The sequence below is a fragment of the Peromyscus maniculatus genome, chromosome 21 (assembly GCF_049852395.1).
Source record: "Peromyscus maniculatus bairdii isolate BWxNUB_F1_BW_parent chromosome 21, HU_Pman_BW_mat_3.1, whole genome shotgun sequence".
Lineage (NCBI taxonomy): Eukaryota > Metazoa > Chordata > Mammalia > Rodentia > Cricetidae > Peromyscus > Peromyscus maniculatus.
Window position 1 is genome coordinate 57,416,966 of NC_134872.1, and position 18,509 is coordinate 57,435,474.

Consider the following 18,509-nt stretch of genomic DNA (forward strand, 5'->3'; position numbering starts at 1 on the left):
TGTTCAACATCCTTAGCCATCAGGGAAATGCAAATCAAAATGACTCGAGAATCCATCTCACACCTGTCAGAATGGCTAAGATCAAAAACACAAGTGGCAGTTCATGATAGCAAGAATATGGACCAGGGAGAACACTCCTCCAATTGCTGGTGGGAGTACAAACTTGTATAGACACTTTGGAAATCAATATGATAACTCCTCAGAACACTGGGAATCAATCTACCTCAAGACCAAGGTACACCACTCTTGAGCATATACCCAAAGAACACTCCATCCTACCAAAAAGATACTTACTCAACTATATTCATAGGAGTTTTATTTATAGTAGCAAGAAATTGGAAACTTGGCTGGAGAAATGGCTCAGCCATTAAAGACTAGGCTCACAACCAGAAACAAGAAACTAAAAACAACCTAGAAGTCCCTCAGCTGAAGATAAAGAAAATGTGATAGATTTACATAATGGAGTATTACTAAGCTGTCAAAAACAATGACATCATGAAATTTACAGGCAAATGGATAGAACTAAAAAAAAAAAAATCATCCCGAGTGAACTAACCCAGACCCAGAAAGACAAACGTCGTATGTACTCACTTATAAGTGGACATTAGCTGTTAAGTAAAGGATAATGATGCTACAATTCACAAACCCAAAAAAGCTAAGTAACAAAGAGGTCTCAGCAGGGGACACATGGATTGCCCTGGGAAGGGAAAACAGAATAGATTTTGTGTACAGGAGGGAGGAGGGATCAGGTGGGGAGTAGATGGAGGAAGAGAGTATTGGGAGAGATGACTGGACCTTAAGGGCAATTTGGGGGGCAATGTGGAAACCTAGTGCAGTGGAAACTCCCTGGAATATTTGAGGGTGACCCTAGTGAAGAGTCCTAGTCATGAGGAATATGGAACCTGAAGCAGACATCTTCTATAACCAGGCAAGGCTGCCAGCAGGGAGACTGAAGCAGCAACCCAGCCACAAAACCTTCAACCTACAATCTGTCCTGCCTCCAAGATATTCGGGGGCAATGGTGGCACAGAACTTATGGGAATGGCCAACCAATGACTGGTCCAACCTGAGGCCCACACCAGAGGGAATCCATGCCTAACACTACATAGATAGCCAGAAACCAGAGGATGCACAGGCCAATGACCCAGGATAGAACCAAACATGACTGGGAAAAAATTCAATGAAATGGGGCTAGAGAGATGGCTCAGAGGTTAAGAGCACTGACTGCTCTTCCAGAGGTCCTGAGTTCAATTCCCAGCAACCACATGGTGGCTCACAACCATCTGTAATGAGATCTGGTGCCCTCTTCTGGTCATACATGCTGTATACAAAATACATACATACATACATACATACATACATACATACATACATAAAATTCAATGAAATGATTACTAATGATATTCTGCTTTACTCTTAGATTAATACCTAGCCCAATTGTCATCAAAGAGGCACCATCCAGCAACTGATGGGAAAAGATGTAATGGCTCTCAGTCAAATACTAGGTAGAGCCAGGGGAACCCCACAGAAGAGGAAAAGGAAGGATTGTAGGAGCCAGAGGGGTCAAGGACACCAGGAGAACACAGCCCACAGAATCAAGTAAGCAGGGCTCATAGGGGCTCACAGAGACTGAAGCAACAATCATGCACCTGGTATGGGCCTGAACTAGGTCGTCTGCATGTATCTTATGTGTTTGTAGCTTGGTGTTCTTATGAGACTCCTAACACTTGGAGTGGGGGTTGCCTCTGACTCCTTCGGCTGCTCTTAGGATCCTTTTCTTCCTACTGAGTTGCCTCATGCAGTCTTGACATAAAGGTATATGCCTAATCTTACTGTAACTTGTTATTGTTAGTTATTTGCGGCGCTGTGCCCTTACCCTGCAAGGAAATGTCACGAAACACGACAGAATCTGCTAATAAGAGTTTTATTAAAGATAAAAGGGACAGAGAGTATGCAGGCCTGTGGAAGAGACACATGTGTGGATAAGAAGAACCGGGAACATGGCACTGGCTTTTAAAGGCTGGGTGGCCTAGATGTGTACACAGGTCAATGTAACCATTCCATGCCTGCGCAGATCACATGGCTATGCTGCGTGCTCTTACATAGCCATGCAACGTCACGGATCCTGGTCACGTGAGACACCCTGACCCAGAAATGGCTATCCTGACCTGGAACTGGCTAGGCGAAAGTGTCCGCTGGGCATATGCAAACACGCCTGAATGTGGGGGCATGATGTGTACCCTTCAGTTATGCCATGTTCAGTTGATATCCCTGAGAGGCATGTTCCTTTGTTGAAAGGAGATGGAGGTGGAGTGGATCTTGGGAAGAAGGGAGGTTGGGGAGGAAGGGGGAGGGAGGGGAAACTGCTGTTGTGATATAATGTATGAGAGGAGAATAAAAAAATAATAATCCTGTGAAAAGAATCTTCCTAAAGAATCACACAAAAGCATAACAAGTGCAGCCCTCAGATGGACATTTAGGGAACCTGGATGTATTCTCCGTTTTTGTTTTTTTTTTGTTTTTTTTTAATTCAAACTATGTAGCTTCAAGAAAACTCAACATTCCTCTGGTACTCCATTTCCTGACTGGTGATTTTAAGACAATCAAGCTCCTCATACAAGAGGGGGATGGGAGAGGTATGCCTGATGGCTTTCTCTTGCCCTTTTAAATTTCACAGTCACTTAAAAGGTAAACACAAATACAAATGACTTGGATCTGATCTGTGTAAGGCACCACCCTGCCCAGCACCTGGTAGTGTTAAGGGAAAAGAGATGTTTGTTTGGATCCTGATAATAAAGTGTTCTACACTTCCTAACACTCAGTGCTTCCAAATCACATGTCTTCTCAAATCAGAGACTACCAGTGGCCTCCCAATGTCCACTGATGCTTTCATTTATTTAATAAATATACAGAATGAACACAGTAAAAAAAGAAAAAAAACAAAAACAAAAACAAAAAAACATGGTAAGCTTCTATTATAAGAAAGGCCCGAAGGAAAAATAAATTGGCTGGGGGTGGAAGCGGGTATCAAAGAACTCTAAAAAAAAAAAATTATACTTTGTTTCTACAGCATCATTTAAAAACTATAATAATGTAAACACATTTTATTGCTTGAACAAAAAAAATTATCATAATTTGAATCCAAAGAATTAAAAGTGTTTCCAACAAGGCGATAGAAGGAGGAAAAGCAGAAAAGAGAACATAATTGTTTTTCTATTTTCCATAGTCCCTTTCCATATATGAACTTTGTTCAAGATTTAAAGTTTGCTTTCTAATGCTTATGCCCTGTAGTAAAAGAAAGCCAAAGCATTCAAACTTGACTCATTAAACAGGGCCTACACCAAACTGATAACACCCATGGTGGACTAAAGTGCTAGAAATCAAATGCACAGTGATGCTGAGTGAAACTGGAAATGAACTGTAGACAGTAAGAATTTATATCTAAAGCTTTGAAATTTAGATTAAAGGGTCCAGAAAAATATAAATATGTTCAAATATATGATTACTAGGATGGTCTAAAACCTTTGCTTATAACAAGGCAGATATAAAAATTATCTAAATGTCAGCTTTATACTAGAATCGCATGTCATTTTCACGTAAAAGCTAGCTTTTCATAGTATTTGAGGAACTGGATGACAGAGTGGTAGGGCCTGTGATGAACTGGTATTTTGCGACCCTCTTGCAGGACACATTTGTTCAGTGAGTAGTCATTCTCTGGGGCATAGAGAGGCTAAGAATAATGAGGACACTAACTCAGTTATAATGGCTCTGACTGTGGCAGTGGATGTGACCCTTGCCGATCACGCCAGAGAAGGGAAGAGCCAGACTCTAGTCCCTCAGTGGACACTAGACAGTACTAATAAGAAGGGCAGGGAAGCTTGGGGACCTTATTTTTGTTGTTTGTTTGTTTTGTGTATGTGTTTGTGTGTAAGCGGGGGCTTGTATACAGAGGGAGTGTGTATATTCATTTATGTATAGGTGCACATGTGTGTAGAGGTACATATGCAAACATTTATATGTCCACATGGAAGCCAAAGATCAGCTGTGGGTATCATTCTTTATGAGCTATCCACCTTGTTTTTTGAGACAAGGTCTCTCACTGGGACTCAGGACTTCCTGTTAGGATTCTGGCTGGCCAGACAGCCACAAGGATCTGCCTGTCTCTGCCTCCCCAGCTCTGGAATTCCAGGCACATGTCAGCACTCTGATCTTCTAATATGTGGCAGGGGTCAAAATTAAGTCCTTCTAGCAAACCAAGCACTTTAACAACTGGGCTATCTCTGCAGCCTGGGGGATCTGCTTTTCAGAAGAAAACAGTAGGCAGTAACTGTGAAGGTGTTCTGTCAGAACCAAGCATTCAAGGATTTTCTATGTTCCACAAGTCCACCAGAAAACAAAATCGCTAATGTATGCAACCTGTTTGCTCAAAAAAGAGGAAAGGCAACATAACGTGTGTCTTGCTACTTTTGCTTATTCTATAGTATGAATATCCATTAAAAGCACAAAGTTGCCTTATTTTTTAAGGAATTAACCAAAATTAATTACAATTTGGGCTCAGGGTTTTGTTTGGGTGTTTTTTTTTTTTCATAGCAAAACAAACAATAGAAAAAATAAGCACATTGTTATGATGAGAAGTTCAGATTAGTTATGTTAGTTCTCAGAGGGATGTGTTAAAATTTGTAGGGGACAGCAAAGTGCTCCTTACCCTGGGTGGGGCTTTGCACTGAATTTGTTGTGAATTGCTGTTAAGGACATCAATGGCACAGGACTGCCTTCCAAACAACACCAGGTTGACACCTTCCAAACTGGAGCCTCGGAGGGTAACCCACAGTCCTCCTGTAATAAAAGGAACACTTCACATGTACATAGCTATTTCAAAGTTAATTACAGGAAAACCAAAATGAAATTGAAATAGGAAACTCTTTAGCCAAAGAGCAAGGCAATGCTCAAACTGCAGAAAAGACTGAATTGAAATGTAGAAACCACCACACATAGATGAAGAAATGGTAAGTAGAAGACAGAAAGAGCAGAGCAGCATCTGGAGACCTTTATGAATAAAATATAAGGATACAGCCAGGAGTCAAAGAAGCAAGTGGTATCCGAAAACATTGTCTGACCTAGATTCTAAAGATCATTCTTCCCCATTCCATAAAAGGTTTTCTTTCCCAAGAAGCAATGAGTGAGAGCGTGGTAGTATTAAGAGAAACAGGACAGAGCCAGGGCCTCTGGCCTTGCTGTTACCTGAGGCGGCTCATTTTTAGCATCGGCCCCGAGCTCACCTGTCCTCATTCTCTATTTCCTTCCAGGACAATTTTTCCAACTTGGAGATCTGACACCACACAAGCCAAATTCTAGTCACCATAACAGTACACAATGACTAATGTTGTCTGCCTCTACCATCAGGAATTCTCTGCAGGCTGCTAACAGTGACCCCAAGGAGCCACCATGTCCTCACTATAGGCAGGAAGAGAGGTGATGCCAGTCCTGACACCACAGCACACTTTCTTAGTCTAGCTGGTGGTAAACAAAAGCTCACTTATTTGCTTTTTCCTCATTTGGTGGGGGAGGCTTGTTTCATGTCCTTTGCTTCCACATAAAGCCTCCCTATGTTGCTTCTGCTGGTCTTGAATTTGTGGGCTCAAATAGAACCCTTGCCTCAGTCTCTCGTATAGCTGGGACTATAGACAGACACTACCATATATAGCCAGAAATGCAGTCATTATTGATGAGAAAAATAAATCTGCTCTTTAGTAAGAGAGCAGCAAAGGATACCACATAGAGACTCGTGTCTCTTGAGATTAAGTGGGGCTGCAAAAGCAGGAGACAGGCTAGACAAAGAAAGGGAACTTATACAACGTTACCAAAACCTATGAGACTGATGCAAGTTAGAGAAATAATGTCTGTAGTTCAGTGTGTAGCTTGCCTGGAAGAGTCGGAGCAAGACTACCCAAGACTTCTAAGGTAGAGAGAAAAAAACGGGAGGGAAGATGGATATGTGATAGCAACACAGTAAGGATACAACGTCTATAAATAAAGTTGACAAGAAAACATGGCGAGGAATTTTAAAATGCTGCCAAAGACCTAACAAATGGATTAGATTAAAACTGAAAAAAAATAGCATAAATGGGTAAAAAGAATAAGTATCATAATTTCTCTGAATTAAACATAAACACATAGATAGGATTCCAATAAAACATGGTGGATTGTTTTTCATAAATTAGACAAGATAATTGTAAAGTTCAGCGAAAAGTGAACAAAAGTAACCATAAAATAATAATTCAGAAGTAAGGGTAAAGAGGTGTTCTGAGACACTACAAAAACTTTTTAGAATCAAATGGAATAAAAACGTGACAACGTCACATGCTCAGACAGGGCGGGCAGAGGAGGCAGTCTGGAAGGACAGATAAGTACGTGGCTTCATGCTAACACACAGACAGATCATTAAGTGAATAAGTGAATAGCGTGAGATAAGATAAAACCTGAATTTTTGGCTCCCATCCTTCACCCAGAGCCAATTTCAAATAAAATATTTGGACATAAAGAGATTAAATGGAAAAAGAATAGAAGGAAACATAGAACTTTATTTTCATATAATTTCAGAGAAGCCTACTCTGAGTGTTTTACAATCTCTAAAGCTATAAAGGCCAAACACATTTTATTACATAAAAGCATTTATGAATTATAAAAAATAGATAAATACATTAAATTTTTTTAAGTCTTTAAAATCAAGAAAGAGCAATAGCTAAATTTGGAAAGAAAGACCAAGATGAACAAACTTCCCAGAAAGGAAACCATAATACCTCCTAAGCCATGGAAGTTCAATATCTCTTAAAATAAATATGATTTATAACTACACTAAAATATTTTTCATCTATAAGATGTTAAACATCAAAAAAGTTGCAAAAATGTATTAGTAATATGTAAACAGGCTGGAGAGATGGCTCAGAGGTTAAGAGCACTGACTGCTCTTCCAGAGGTCCTGAGTTCAATTCCCAGCAACCACATGGTGGCTCACAACCATCTGTAATGAGATCTGGTGCCCTCTTCTGGCCTGCAGTCATATATGCTGTATACATAATAAATAAATGAATGAATAAATAAATAAATATAAAAATGTTTATTTAAAAAAAAGATGTAAAACAATAGATATTCATACCTACATGTAAAAAGTTATACAAACTTTAAAGAGAATATATCTTATACTTACTTATCAGCATTATATTTTTATTCCAATTTCTCATGTATGTGTATGTGGTGTGCATGTGCCTATATGAGGTTTTTACATGTGTAGATACAAATGTTCATGCATGTGGATACATATACTTATATGTTCACAGGCATGTGGAGTCCAGATGTTGATGTCAGGAGTCATACTCCATAGCTCTTTCACCTTATTCACAGAAGCAAGGTCTTCTAGTGAAACTCAGAGCTCATTGATATAGAAAGCTTTATTAGCCAGCTTGCTCTAGGAATCTAGTCTCTGACTTCTAGTTGTAATTATAGACATGACACATGCTCATCTGATATTTACATGGGCTTGCTGGAATCCAAAGTCTACGTAGCAAGTACTTTAACCACTGAGAAATCTCTCCAGTCCTATTTATTAAAATTTTAAGTGTATTTAATCCATGACCCAGAAATTCCACTTCTAATTAATTATGCTACTAATGTTTTCCCACATATATAAAATGGTAACTGTGTGACCAAATACAAGATTGAAGTTGCCATAGTAACAACATCATGGTACTGACAGAAAACCAGACAAGTAGACCAGTAGAGAATAGAGAACGCAAAAGTGAACCCACGCAGCTACAGTCATCTGATTCTCGACAAAAATGCTAATAACATACATTGGGGGAAATCATAACAAGTGGTGTTAGGAAAAACACTTATTCAAATATATATAAGACTGAAACCCCTCCATTCCTCTTCATGCCCCTCCTATCTTTATATTTGTCCTATACACTTACCACCACCCACCCAAGAACATAGCCTCTTTTTAACTTACTCTACCCCACCATCAATGATGTCTATCCCTATGTCTCACCTGGCACAAAACCAACTTAAAATAAATAAAGACAGTAATGTAAAACCTAACACTATGAGACTACTGAAGAAAACACTTCAAAATATAAGCATTAAAAAGCAATTAATGAAAAAAGAGCCCATGAATTTGGAAGAGGCAAGGAAGGGTATGTAGGAGGGTTGAGAGGAAGGGAAGATGTGATTACATTATAATCTCAAAAATGAAAGAAAATGACAAAAACAGCTATAAGCACAGCCATGGCTTTCTAAATAGAATTCCAAAAGCTCAGGGAACCATAGCAAAAATCGAGAAAGGACTGCATCAAATTTTAAAAACTCCACAGCAAAAGGGAAAACAATAAAAAGACAGGCTACAAAATGGACAAGGGAATAATACCCAGAATATATAAAGAACTCAAAAAAATGAGCACAGAAAGAACAAATAACGCAAACATTAAATTGGTATATGAGCTAACAGATAATTTTCAAATAAAGAAATAGAAATAGTCGATAAGCATGTGAAAAATATATTCAACGTCTTTGACTATGAGTTAGATGCAAATCAAAAGTACAGAGATTCCCTCCAGCTACAGCAATGTCCTGGGGGTTGCAGAACAAGCCAGGCTGATTCTAAGTCAAGATGCCATGATATTCTTCTGCTTCATGTTCTCTTCCATAAGATCTCCCTCAGGCTTGCTCCTTCATTCCATCCTGACCTCTATTCTCCAGTGCCTTTACATCATTCCTCCAAAGAATGCTAATGAGCACCCTAGCCCAACAATGTCCTCCTCTCCTCTTCATGCCCTCCCCAAATTATTTTTGCTCTACATCCTTACCGCTACCTATTCAAGAGTATAACTTTATTTTTATTTACCATACCACAGTATTGAGCTTCTCATGCATAATGAGAACTAAATAAATTCTCTTTATCATGATTTTGTCAGTGGTAGTTGTGAGAAATTATAGTGGTGGTAAGATTTTACCATTCCCATTTGAAAATGTATGCTTCACAAGCACACTGCCTAAGAAGGCAACTCTGTCTTAGTCCAAAAGTGAATTAACAGTCTGTACGAAAAGCCAAGATTGTCCTCAGAAATTTCTTTTGAAGATGCTTGAGGAAAGGGATAAGTGGCGACTGTGAGTACTACAGATCTCATTTTCATATTTTTTCCCTCTGTACTCTGTTCTTATTTCAATTTCTTTTTGACAGGCCTTGCTTGGTTCTCTTTAAATTCCCAGAGCAGGGTCTCACACATTATGCTATAAATAGGGAGTCTGAGGAGTCTGTTAAAATACAGATTGACTCAGAAGGTCCAGAAGACTGCACTTCTAACAGGCTCCCAAGTGACATAGATACGACTTGCCCAGGGCCACATGTGAAATATTAAGGTCATCAGCATCCAACATGGTGCTGTATACAGGGGTACAATTGATGGACACTGTACTGGTGACGGGAAAGGAGATGGGTTCACTGGGAAAGTCTAAATGCAATAACAAAGAAAAGAGCATCTCCCAGATCCCACCCCCCAGTCTTAATAAAAGTTACTTCATATGCATCTGAAATTATTCCTTCTCAGTGTTTCACACCTTTTGCTAAAATGTGGGAGGAGGATGGATGATTCTCCAAGCCCTTTGAGTCTCTTCATTGTTTGTTGATGATACATTTCCTGACAGGGGTGTTCATAACATTCCAATTCTCCTGGGACTGATTTTTTACACTGAGAGTTCTTAATTCCAGTTTTAACACCATAAGTCTTGCATTCTGAGAGCACTGTCAATCCCAGACCAACTGAGCAGTGAGTCACCTACCTGTGCAAATCACTCTATGTAGGGCACACAGCTGACTGAGTGAGTCACCTGTTAGCCTGAAAGATGTCCACCGTCTAGCAGTGTGGCCTGAGCTGGGAAAGTAACTCTGTAAGATCAAACCTCTAATAAATCTTGTCAGAAGGCTGCAATAAGCCCAAAACTCAAACCAATAATTCATGGGATAATGAAGAATATGGTCTTTCACTCTGAGCAAAACATGTTTGCTTGCTCCCTCCTGACAACACCAAAGAGTTTGCTATTCTGTGTGAATATGAAAAAGAGTGGGCCTGCTAATTCATTCACCCAAGGCAAAACAGAATCAGAATCAAACATGTCCTTTGAATGATGACCCTGTCTAGAGCATACCACTTTAAACTGTTTTCTGGGCTACAGGCTTCTGGCCACCAGAATCAACAATGACAAAAGTGCAAATCATTAAGGAAAGGAACTGGGTATTGTATTCTACAAAGCTGATACATTAGCCAACATGAACCTGAGTATTTCTGAAACTGTTATAGTGCAGGTTTTTAAAAAAAAACTTGAGACATATAATCAGACCCTGGAGTCAACTTGGATGGTCATTCACCTGAAAAACCCCAAGATGCTAAATAAAACAGTGCTAGTTCTAGGGGAAAGGCGACTTGCCTGAGACCTCACCGGGGAGGGGGTGGAGCTAAATACAAAACAGAGTGCTCTGTGTCAGTGCTCAGAGTTTTTCTCAACTAGTAGAGTTCTTCAGAAAGTAACAAGATTTGGAAAGATCTCTCTACTTTCCCATGGACCTAAGATCCAATCCATCCTTCTGATATTGACAAGACTTAACTATTCTCAGGACTCAAACTATGCAAAAAGTAGTTGGCTTTGCATACTGGCCAAGTTTCCAGGAACACTAGGGAAATAAAAACTCTGTGAAAAGTTTCTAGTGGGTAGGCATACTTGCCTAATACTGTTACTTTTAAAGGAGTGTTGCCATGTGTTGACTCATTTGCTCTCAAAGAAAGCTAGGTAAGCTATGAATGAGGCGTAATCAGGCCATTCTAAAGGCAAGGCAGCCGAGCGCAGAGATCCTCTGAGCACTGACACAGAGCACTCTGTTTTGTATTTTAGCTCCACCCCCTCCCCGGTGAGGTCTCAGGCAAGTCACCTTTCCCCTAGAACTAGCACTGTTTCATTTAGCATCTTGGAGTTTTTCAGGTGAATGACCATCCAAGTTGACTCCAGGCTCTGATTATATGTCTCATCACCAGCTAATTCTAGTCTTAATGTGCCAAGCAAGTCCATCTCAGAGCTTAAAAGTGTTCTTAATTTGAAGAAATGCCTAGGAAACAAAAAGATGTAAATCATAAGACATATGAGGCTATGGGCCTAGATTTCTGCATGACCAAGAACTCTAGCTTCAGAAAGCAGGTGCACAGTGGAGCCCCACCCACATTACCTATCTCTGCAGCCGTAGTGGGCTCCACAGCATCAAGCCTGGGTTCCACATACAGGAAGAGGCCTTCTCCACTGGCATTAACAGCAAGGCCTGAAGGTCTCACCAGCATCAAAATCCGATGCACTCCAGCTGGTAGCAGGTCCATCTCACAGACCACGTTTGTTTCATTTGAGAAAATAACTTCACAACTTGTTTTGTTCACTGTAACCTGTAAGGACTGGGAATCTCCAGGGAAACCAGTTCCAGTAAAATAAACCAGTAGGTTGACGTCACAACCTAAAAGGGTAGGTGGGAGGAAATTCAAAGCTCAAATCAGTGCTGACACTCCGTTTCAGAGCTCTCACTCCAACATCAAAGGCTTGTTCTCTTTCAGCTTCCTCTCCCAAAACTGAAAGAGTCTACTGATGACTCAGACAACTGTGTTTATCATCCTGGTACAAAGTCCCCACCTTCAGCTTCCTTACACTAGCAATGAAATGCCCATAACTTAATAAAAATAAATCAGTCAATAATAATGTAAAGGAAGCTTGAATCAAAGGACTGATAATAACGCCACGCACATATTTAAATAAGAATCTACCCCGTAATGGACCAAAACTGTGCCTTCCATTGCATCCATATCTACAGAGAATGCTGATGCTCCTACGACAGCCTCTAAGGAAATCACTGAGTCTAAGAGTCCCATCTGAAGCATGCATACCAGGGGAGGACCACACGTAATCCACACTGGGAGTTGCCGCTTGCAGGTATTGGAAAGAACAGGAGCCCGGACAGGAGGCTGGTACATCATTCACTTGTACAGCCACCTGGGGGAGGGAGGTGAGAGAATTAAAAGCGAATGTATGGACTTCACGAACACAAGGGAAGTTATAAAGCATTTGTGCACATTTCCTAAATTAAAATGCCTTTATGATTCGTATATTCTCATTTCCTTTTTTCTATTTTCTCAGTGAAAGTTCTTATACAAAAAAAAAAATGAATGGTTCAAAGCATATTAAATTTTCTCAAAGTCGTGGAAATGCTGAGATCCATTTGTGCAAATAAATACAGTTAATATATGGCTTTCTGAAATGGAGTCCTTCCTGTGATTCCCATCTAACCTTGAACTCCTGGGCTCTGTGAGTCTTCCGGACACCTATATTGTACACGACTGAATATGATAAATTGTCTTTTTTAAACATGTCCTCTCTGTCATCTGGAAGTAAATTTCATAAACTTGGAATATACAAGGACTTTTTATAACTGGGCCAACACTTCATGAAAACTATCTTTTTTCCCCACTAGTACAAACTATTAGGCATGGTCCTCTTTCCTTCACAGCAGAGCAAAGTGTAGTTACACATTTGGGTTGAAGGTGTTTTTGTCCTAGAGGATAAGTTCAGACTCTGTGCGTCTCCTTTTCAGTGAAACCAAATGAATGCTAACTCAATTTGAATGACAAGTCAAACACTCTTTAGAAATAGGGAAGGTAAAAGGGACGACTCGATTGATTCTGTGGGATTCTTTAAATGGGTTAAATGCACACTCACATTATATAATAGTCCTGTAAGAGGAAAGGCGTGTTCAGATGGCATGGGTGACAAGGAGCCTTTCAGCTGTATTTGTAACGATTTATTTTCAAAAGATAAAAATAATGCTCATCAGGACCAGCAAGATAGTTCAGCGGGTAACGGCACTTGCCACCCAATCCTGATGACCTGAGTTCAATCCCTGGAACCCACATAAAATGAAAGAACCAACTCCACATAGCTAGTTGTCCTCTGGCCTCCACATGTCACATACTCTCACACCCCACCCAACACACACATCATACATATGTATACACACACTAATAATAATAATAATAATAATAATAATAATAATAATAATAATAATAATAATAATAGTAGTAGTAGTAGTAGGTAAACTTAGAAAAAATAATAATCATATTTAACCATTCTCAGTTTGGATACTTAGTAATTGGTTATATGTATTTTGCTATATGTGTCCTCTAACTTTTGTACCATAATAATAGCATCAATATTTATAAAGAACTTGGTGCTCAGAAAGCAATTACGTTTTCACAGTACTTTGGAAATGCTGTGGAAGCAAACCAAATGAAGAAATGAGCCACAGAACTTGAACCAATTGGCCCTCAGTGTAAACAAGTGAAGAACTTGAAATACACTTGGTGCTGGTGGCCCAGAACTCTCACCTGAGTTTGCTGGTTGGCAGTAGCCAACATGTCTCCAAAGATGGGTCCAAGGAAAACTCCACCATCATATACCACACGAGCAATTACTGCAGGATTCACCCCAGTAAGATTTTGATCTGAGACCTGAGATAGTTACATTTCTGATCAGTTTTGTCTTGGAAAAGAAATCTCATCTTGAGGGAAACAAATGAGTTTTTATTCCACATTCTGTTTGAAATAATCTCGTAGCTTAAGTTGATAAAGAATTTTAGTCTAGAAACTTAATGGTTAAAAATAAATAAATAAAAAGTGGCTAATAAAAGGTGCAATAAAACAGAGGGATGTTTGTGTGAGGAGTTGTCAAAAGAGGCATACACACACAAATAATAATCATGTTAAGTCTTGAGATACTTTGCTCCTATGTGCCTCTCTGTTTCATTAGTTTGTAATCTAAAATATTAAAAATAAAACATAAGAAAAACTTGCTTTGAATTCAGAGCAAACATTATCATTCTTCTTCCATCTCACTCCAGAATTTTACTTGAGAAACCACTTATCTCATAGTGCCATAAAGCTCAGATAAAATTTCATCTTGGGCTTTATTTTATAATAAGCAAATGCTAGATGATCATTCGATTATTTTTTAAGACGTTAAATATGCAAGAGCATCTGCTTTTGTCATTATCCAAAGACAGCAAACCCTTTTCTAAGTTCCCCTCTGCCACGCCATCTGCCTCATGATGATCCAAGTCGATCACATCTGTTTAAATTATCCGATAACAGATGTGGAAAGCTATGTGGCGGACACTGACCAACAGCTCCTCTCCCCGCATTGAGTTAGGAAAGGAGGCACTGGGTGTCATGAGATGAGACCTGACCTGAGATGTAAAATTTGTATTGAAACCTTCTGGAAAAGGATATGGAACTTCTTTGCTAGAATACACCAACAAATAACAGTAATAATCAATAATCTATATCCATTTTCATTCATATAATTCTGTATGTCTTTTTCTTACAAAATTTCTCCAGGAAACCAAATCTACCACACACACACACACACACACACACACACACACACACACACACACACAAAGGTTGGTTATACCTACTCTGATAAAACTGGGCAAATCCCCAGTCTGAGTAGTCCAAGAAAGAGTCCACACATGTTCATAGCAGGAGTTTGGCTCCTTTGTCACAGTCAAGTCACTGACATTGAGGTATGCAGATGTGGACTCATCAGCATTGTCCTGCAATAGCTTATGAAGCTGACTGGAAGACATGTGCACCGGAACATCTGTGAGGCAAGAGTTTGATGCAGAAAACAGGATACTAATGAACACACATTGTGGGTGTCAGCATCAAGGATAAAAGAAAATAAATACCAGGGTCACACTAAACGTGCAGGAGACTTTCAGAATCAAAATAAAGCACAAGAGAGACTTTACCCTACATAACATCATGCTTGCCCCCAGACGTAGATGACCACTTGTTACACTGAGACACTTCCTTCAGTGTTATATCGCCTGGCACACAGGGAACATGCTATGTCAGACAAAGCAGCCTCAACTATCCACTCAACACACAGGCTCCAGACATCTTTGAAAGGGCTGAACGTCTAATTAAATGTTGGCTTTTCCTTGGAAAATTTTAGCTGGTCCTGTGAACAGAGAAAACTTGGCTACTTTTCACAGGGAGTAAGGGAGGCACACAGCAGCTGACAGCCATAAACCGTGGCCAATACAGCTGAGGAATGTTGGCACTTCGCTTTGCTTTCTCTATTAGAATCTCCTCTTAAGCCCGACCACCTGCTTTCCCGTTCCGCATCCCCACAGAGAAATAACAAATCCCTGTGCTTCATACTTTACCAAAAGTTTCCATTTCATTAGCTAGCCCCAACAGCACTGTGAGGTGGGCCATTGGGGCCCCTCCATGCCCACCTGAGGGATGAAGAAAATGAACCCTAACGATATCCCAAAGCTTGCCAAGCCAGTGAGGCAGGTTTAGATTAAAATTCAGGTTGATTTTCACCTGCTCAAGAGCCTTCCTCTTGAGTGCCACGCTGCCCTGAAGGGTTAATAAAGTACCACTGTGTTTCCACGAGACCAACAACAGTTCCATCATTAAAAAGCATTTGCACGTAATTTGGGGTCTGTACTCATCAACAGAGTTAGGCTAAGACTGGCTTTCCTCAGTGGCTCTGCGGGAGCCACGTGACAGGCATCCATGTTGTAGTCCGAGAGCAGAAAAGCACCTCCACAGAGAATCTCTCATTTGTAGGAAGTATAGCCCGGTGGTTCATAGCATAGAGACAGAGGCATTGTGGACACTGGCCCATGTGCCTTAAGCTTTTCCTACGTTGTCTCATTATAGTCAAAGCAACCTGTGTGCCTCCCACCAAGGAAGATCCTTTCTCAGGAGAAAAAGATTTGGGGAACATGTACCACCTACCCACACAGCTTTCCAGAATGCCTCTGAGCTCCCTTATGAAGTCCCACATTTCTGCTAGTATTTATCAATAATATTCTTGAGCAACAAATATCATTATCTCTTCTCATATTCTGTTCTTTGTCAAAGTGCATATTATTGAAGCTCTTGAAACATGTGCCAAATTGTATCCATAATCTCAAACTTGGGTGACTGTTAAAATTCTCAATAGCACGACAGCCACTACATTTAACTCTGATGGACCTGAGTACAACAGGTGTTGGCCTAGGAAATCCCAGAGAGAAGATGAATTTGAACCTAAAATACCCAGGTTCACATCTAGAGCCCATCATAAATTATTTGTAAGAACTTCAGGGAAGCTTCAGCGTGGCTGGCTGAATTCCAACCTTCACAGCAAAAAGGAGATATGACAGTGTCCTAATCCTTTGCAAGGCCAAAGAATAAACATTATCTCATGTGGCAGAAGAGATGGTCAAGTTAAGGATTTGAGAGGAGTTTATCATGAAGTGTGCAATAAAATCTTATCTATCCGTCAAGACCAAGGCAGAGGAAGTGTTGAGACGCAGGAAGCAGGCCATGACCACAGGTTAAAGCAATGCAGGGTCATCTGAGGAACGGCAACACCCACCGGGGCTGAAAGAGGCAGCCGAGACATCATCCCCTAGAGCAGGGACAGTTGGGACCCTACTCACACCTTCATGGGGGGCTTTGGACTCCAAAACTAAGAGTAAACTTCTGTAGCCCTAAGTTTGTGATAATTCATTACAACGGCCAATTCACTCACTTTCCTCATCTACAAAATTAAAAGGTTGGGATTGTACAGTCCCTCCCTTCCCAGGTCTTTCATGTCGAAATAGCTGTTTTGAACCCATCACCCTAACCGTGGAGCTCACAAGCTGTTTTTTACCTTATGTACACACACACACACACACACACACACACACACACACACACACACACACGGTATGGACACGAGAAGCTTTGTCCCCTGATTGCCCCTTTACCGAGTGTCACTGTGTCAGAGAGCTGGAGGAAGAAGTGTCCTCCCAAAGGCGGGCTTGTCCTCTGGAGTCGCTGTGCCGTCACCTCAATCAGTTCTGATCCTTCACCTGTGCCCTCAGCGGGCACCGACCTGCGGCATATCAAAAACGAAGTATTGGCCACCACAGCCATTAAGATGTGCGGTGCAGACCAAACCCAGCCCTTAACAAAGACTGCTTCACTCCCATGATCCCATGCTTTGGTTTCGAACTCCCAAATATTGAATATTCCTCTCCCACCACAGCAGGAGCAGTGTGCTACATACAGCAGGCTCTTAAAGAACGTGCTACCAGCATTGATCCTATGACCACAGGGATCCAGAGCCACAGGCAATTCTTCCACACACCTGCCACACCCTTTTCTGGTTCATAAAGGACATGGCTTGCTAGAGCCTCATTTACATACTCAGAGTCAATGTGCCCTGGTCCATCAGTGTCCCCCCAGTAGCCCCTGCTGAAGCATCTACTCCACCTCACTAAGGTCTGTTTACCAACACAGTGCCGGTGCAGCCCTGCTTTTGATAAACAAATGACCCAAATAACTGCAGCATGAATTGGGGTGCAAAAACTGTCCGGTCGCTGCCCTGAGCTGACTAGTTGTGTCCCCTCACAAACACAAAAGTCACACGTTGAAATCCTAAACCCCCGAGGCCATAGCTTTGGGATGTTCAACCTTTGAGGAGGTCTTTAGATCATGAATGGGATTGGTGTTCTTTGAGAGGCATGCTCTAGACAGACCGTCCTCGTTCTCATGATGGCCACAGGTTTCCAGAGGAGCGCAGGGACTTGAGGTAAACTCAGAGAGGAAGGTCATCAGGAACACTCTGAGTGTAACCTGTACACAGTAACTCAAACTAGCTTTTATCATTTCATAGTTAATAGTTAAGAGCCAGCCAATAGGGCACTATTTTGCATGTATGTGTATATCATACACACACACACACACACACACACACACACACACACACGTATCAGTACAGTACACATACAAGGCAGAGCATTGTTGAGCCTGCCTAGTTTAAGTGAAATTTAAAAGAATAACATACATGTGGTCCCAAGACTTCAAGGGGACTGATCTTTAGTATCTGCTTTTCTGCTTTGTAAAGGAAGGCTAGAAATAAGTCACGACTAGAAGCCACGCTTGTGGTGCTCTAGTGCCACCTGCTGGTGAGTTCTCAGAAATGCCTATTTTTGTTCCTTAGACTGAAAGAATTCCAACAAGATTTCTTGTGCTGGGACTGTAATTAGGGGAGTAAATGGAAAACAGTGTTTTCTCTGAGAAACCTAACAAACTATCTAAAAACAAATTCAATGGAAATAAGCTCCTAAATGTAGCTCCAGGCTGGCTGAATCAGCACCACTAGGTCATTGAAAAATGCAAATTTTTCAGACCTCCAAACCTGCCAGGTCCCGGCAGTTTGTCTTTACACCAGACCTCTATCCGAGTCTGATGCATCATCCTTGAGATAAGACTGTGGCTCTAAACAGTATGACAGGGAGTTTTCCCACTGCAATAAAAAGCTGCACCCCTGTGCACCACAGCCAGCTGTGGATAGAGGAGACCCATGCAGGACAGCCACTC

General features: G+C 40.9%; 1 protein-coding gene across 11 annotated transcripts in view; it reads right to left on the minus strand.

The window, feature by feature from the left end:
• Pkhd1 (PKHD1 ciliary IPT domain containing fibrocystin/polyductin) overlaps positions 1-18,509 on the minus strand; it is a 483,551-nt gene that overhangs the window by 418,948 nt on the left and 46,094 nt on the right. For 9 of the 11 annotated variants that reach the window (XM_076557889.1, XM_076557888.1, XM_076557887.1 and 6 more), the window contains 6 exons: positions 16,892-17,019; positions 14,552-14,736; positions 13,464-13,586; positions 11,970-12,075; positions 11,270-11,545; positions 4,706-4,836 (listed from right to left, as the gene is read on the minus strand). In XM_076557889.1, coding sequence (XP_076414004.1) covers positions 4,706-4,836; positions 11,270-11,545; positions 11,970-12,075; positions 13,464-13,586; positions 14,552-14,736; positions 16,892-17,019 — 949 coding nt within the window. Of the gene's footprint in view, positions 1-4,705; positions 4,837-11,269; positions 11,546-11,969; positions 12,076-13,463; positions 13,587-14,551; positions 14,737-15,890; positions 16,813-16,891; positions 17,020-18,509 lie in introns of those variants that run through there. The other 2 variants (XM_076557896.1, XM_076557892.1) reach the window with 2 other exon arrangements.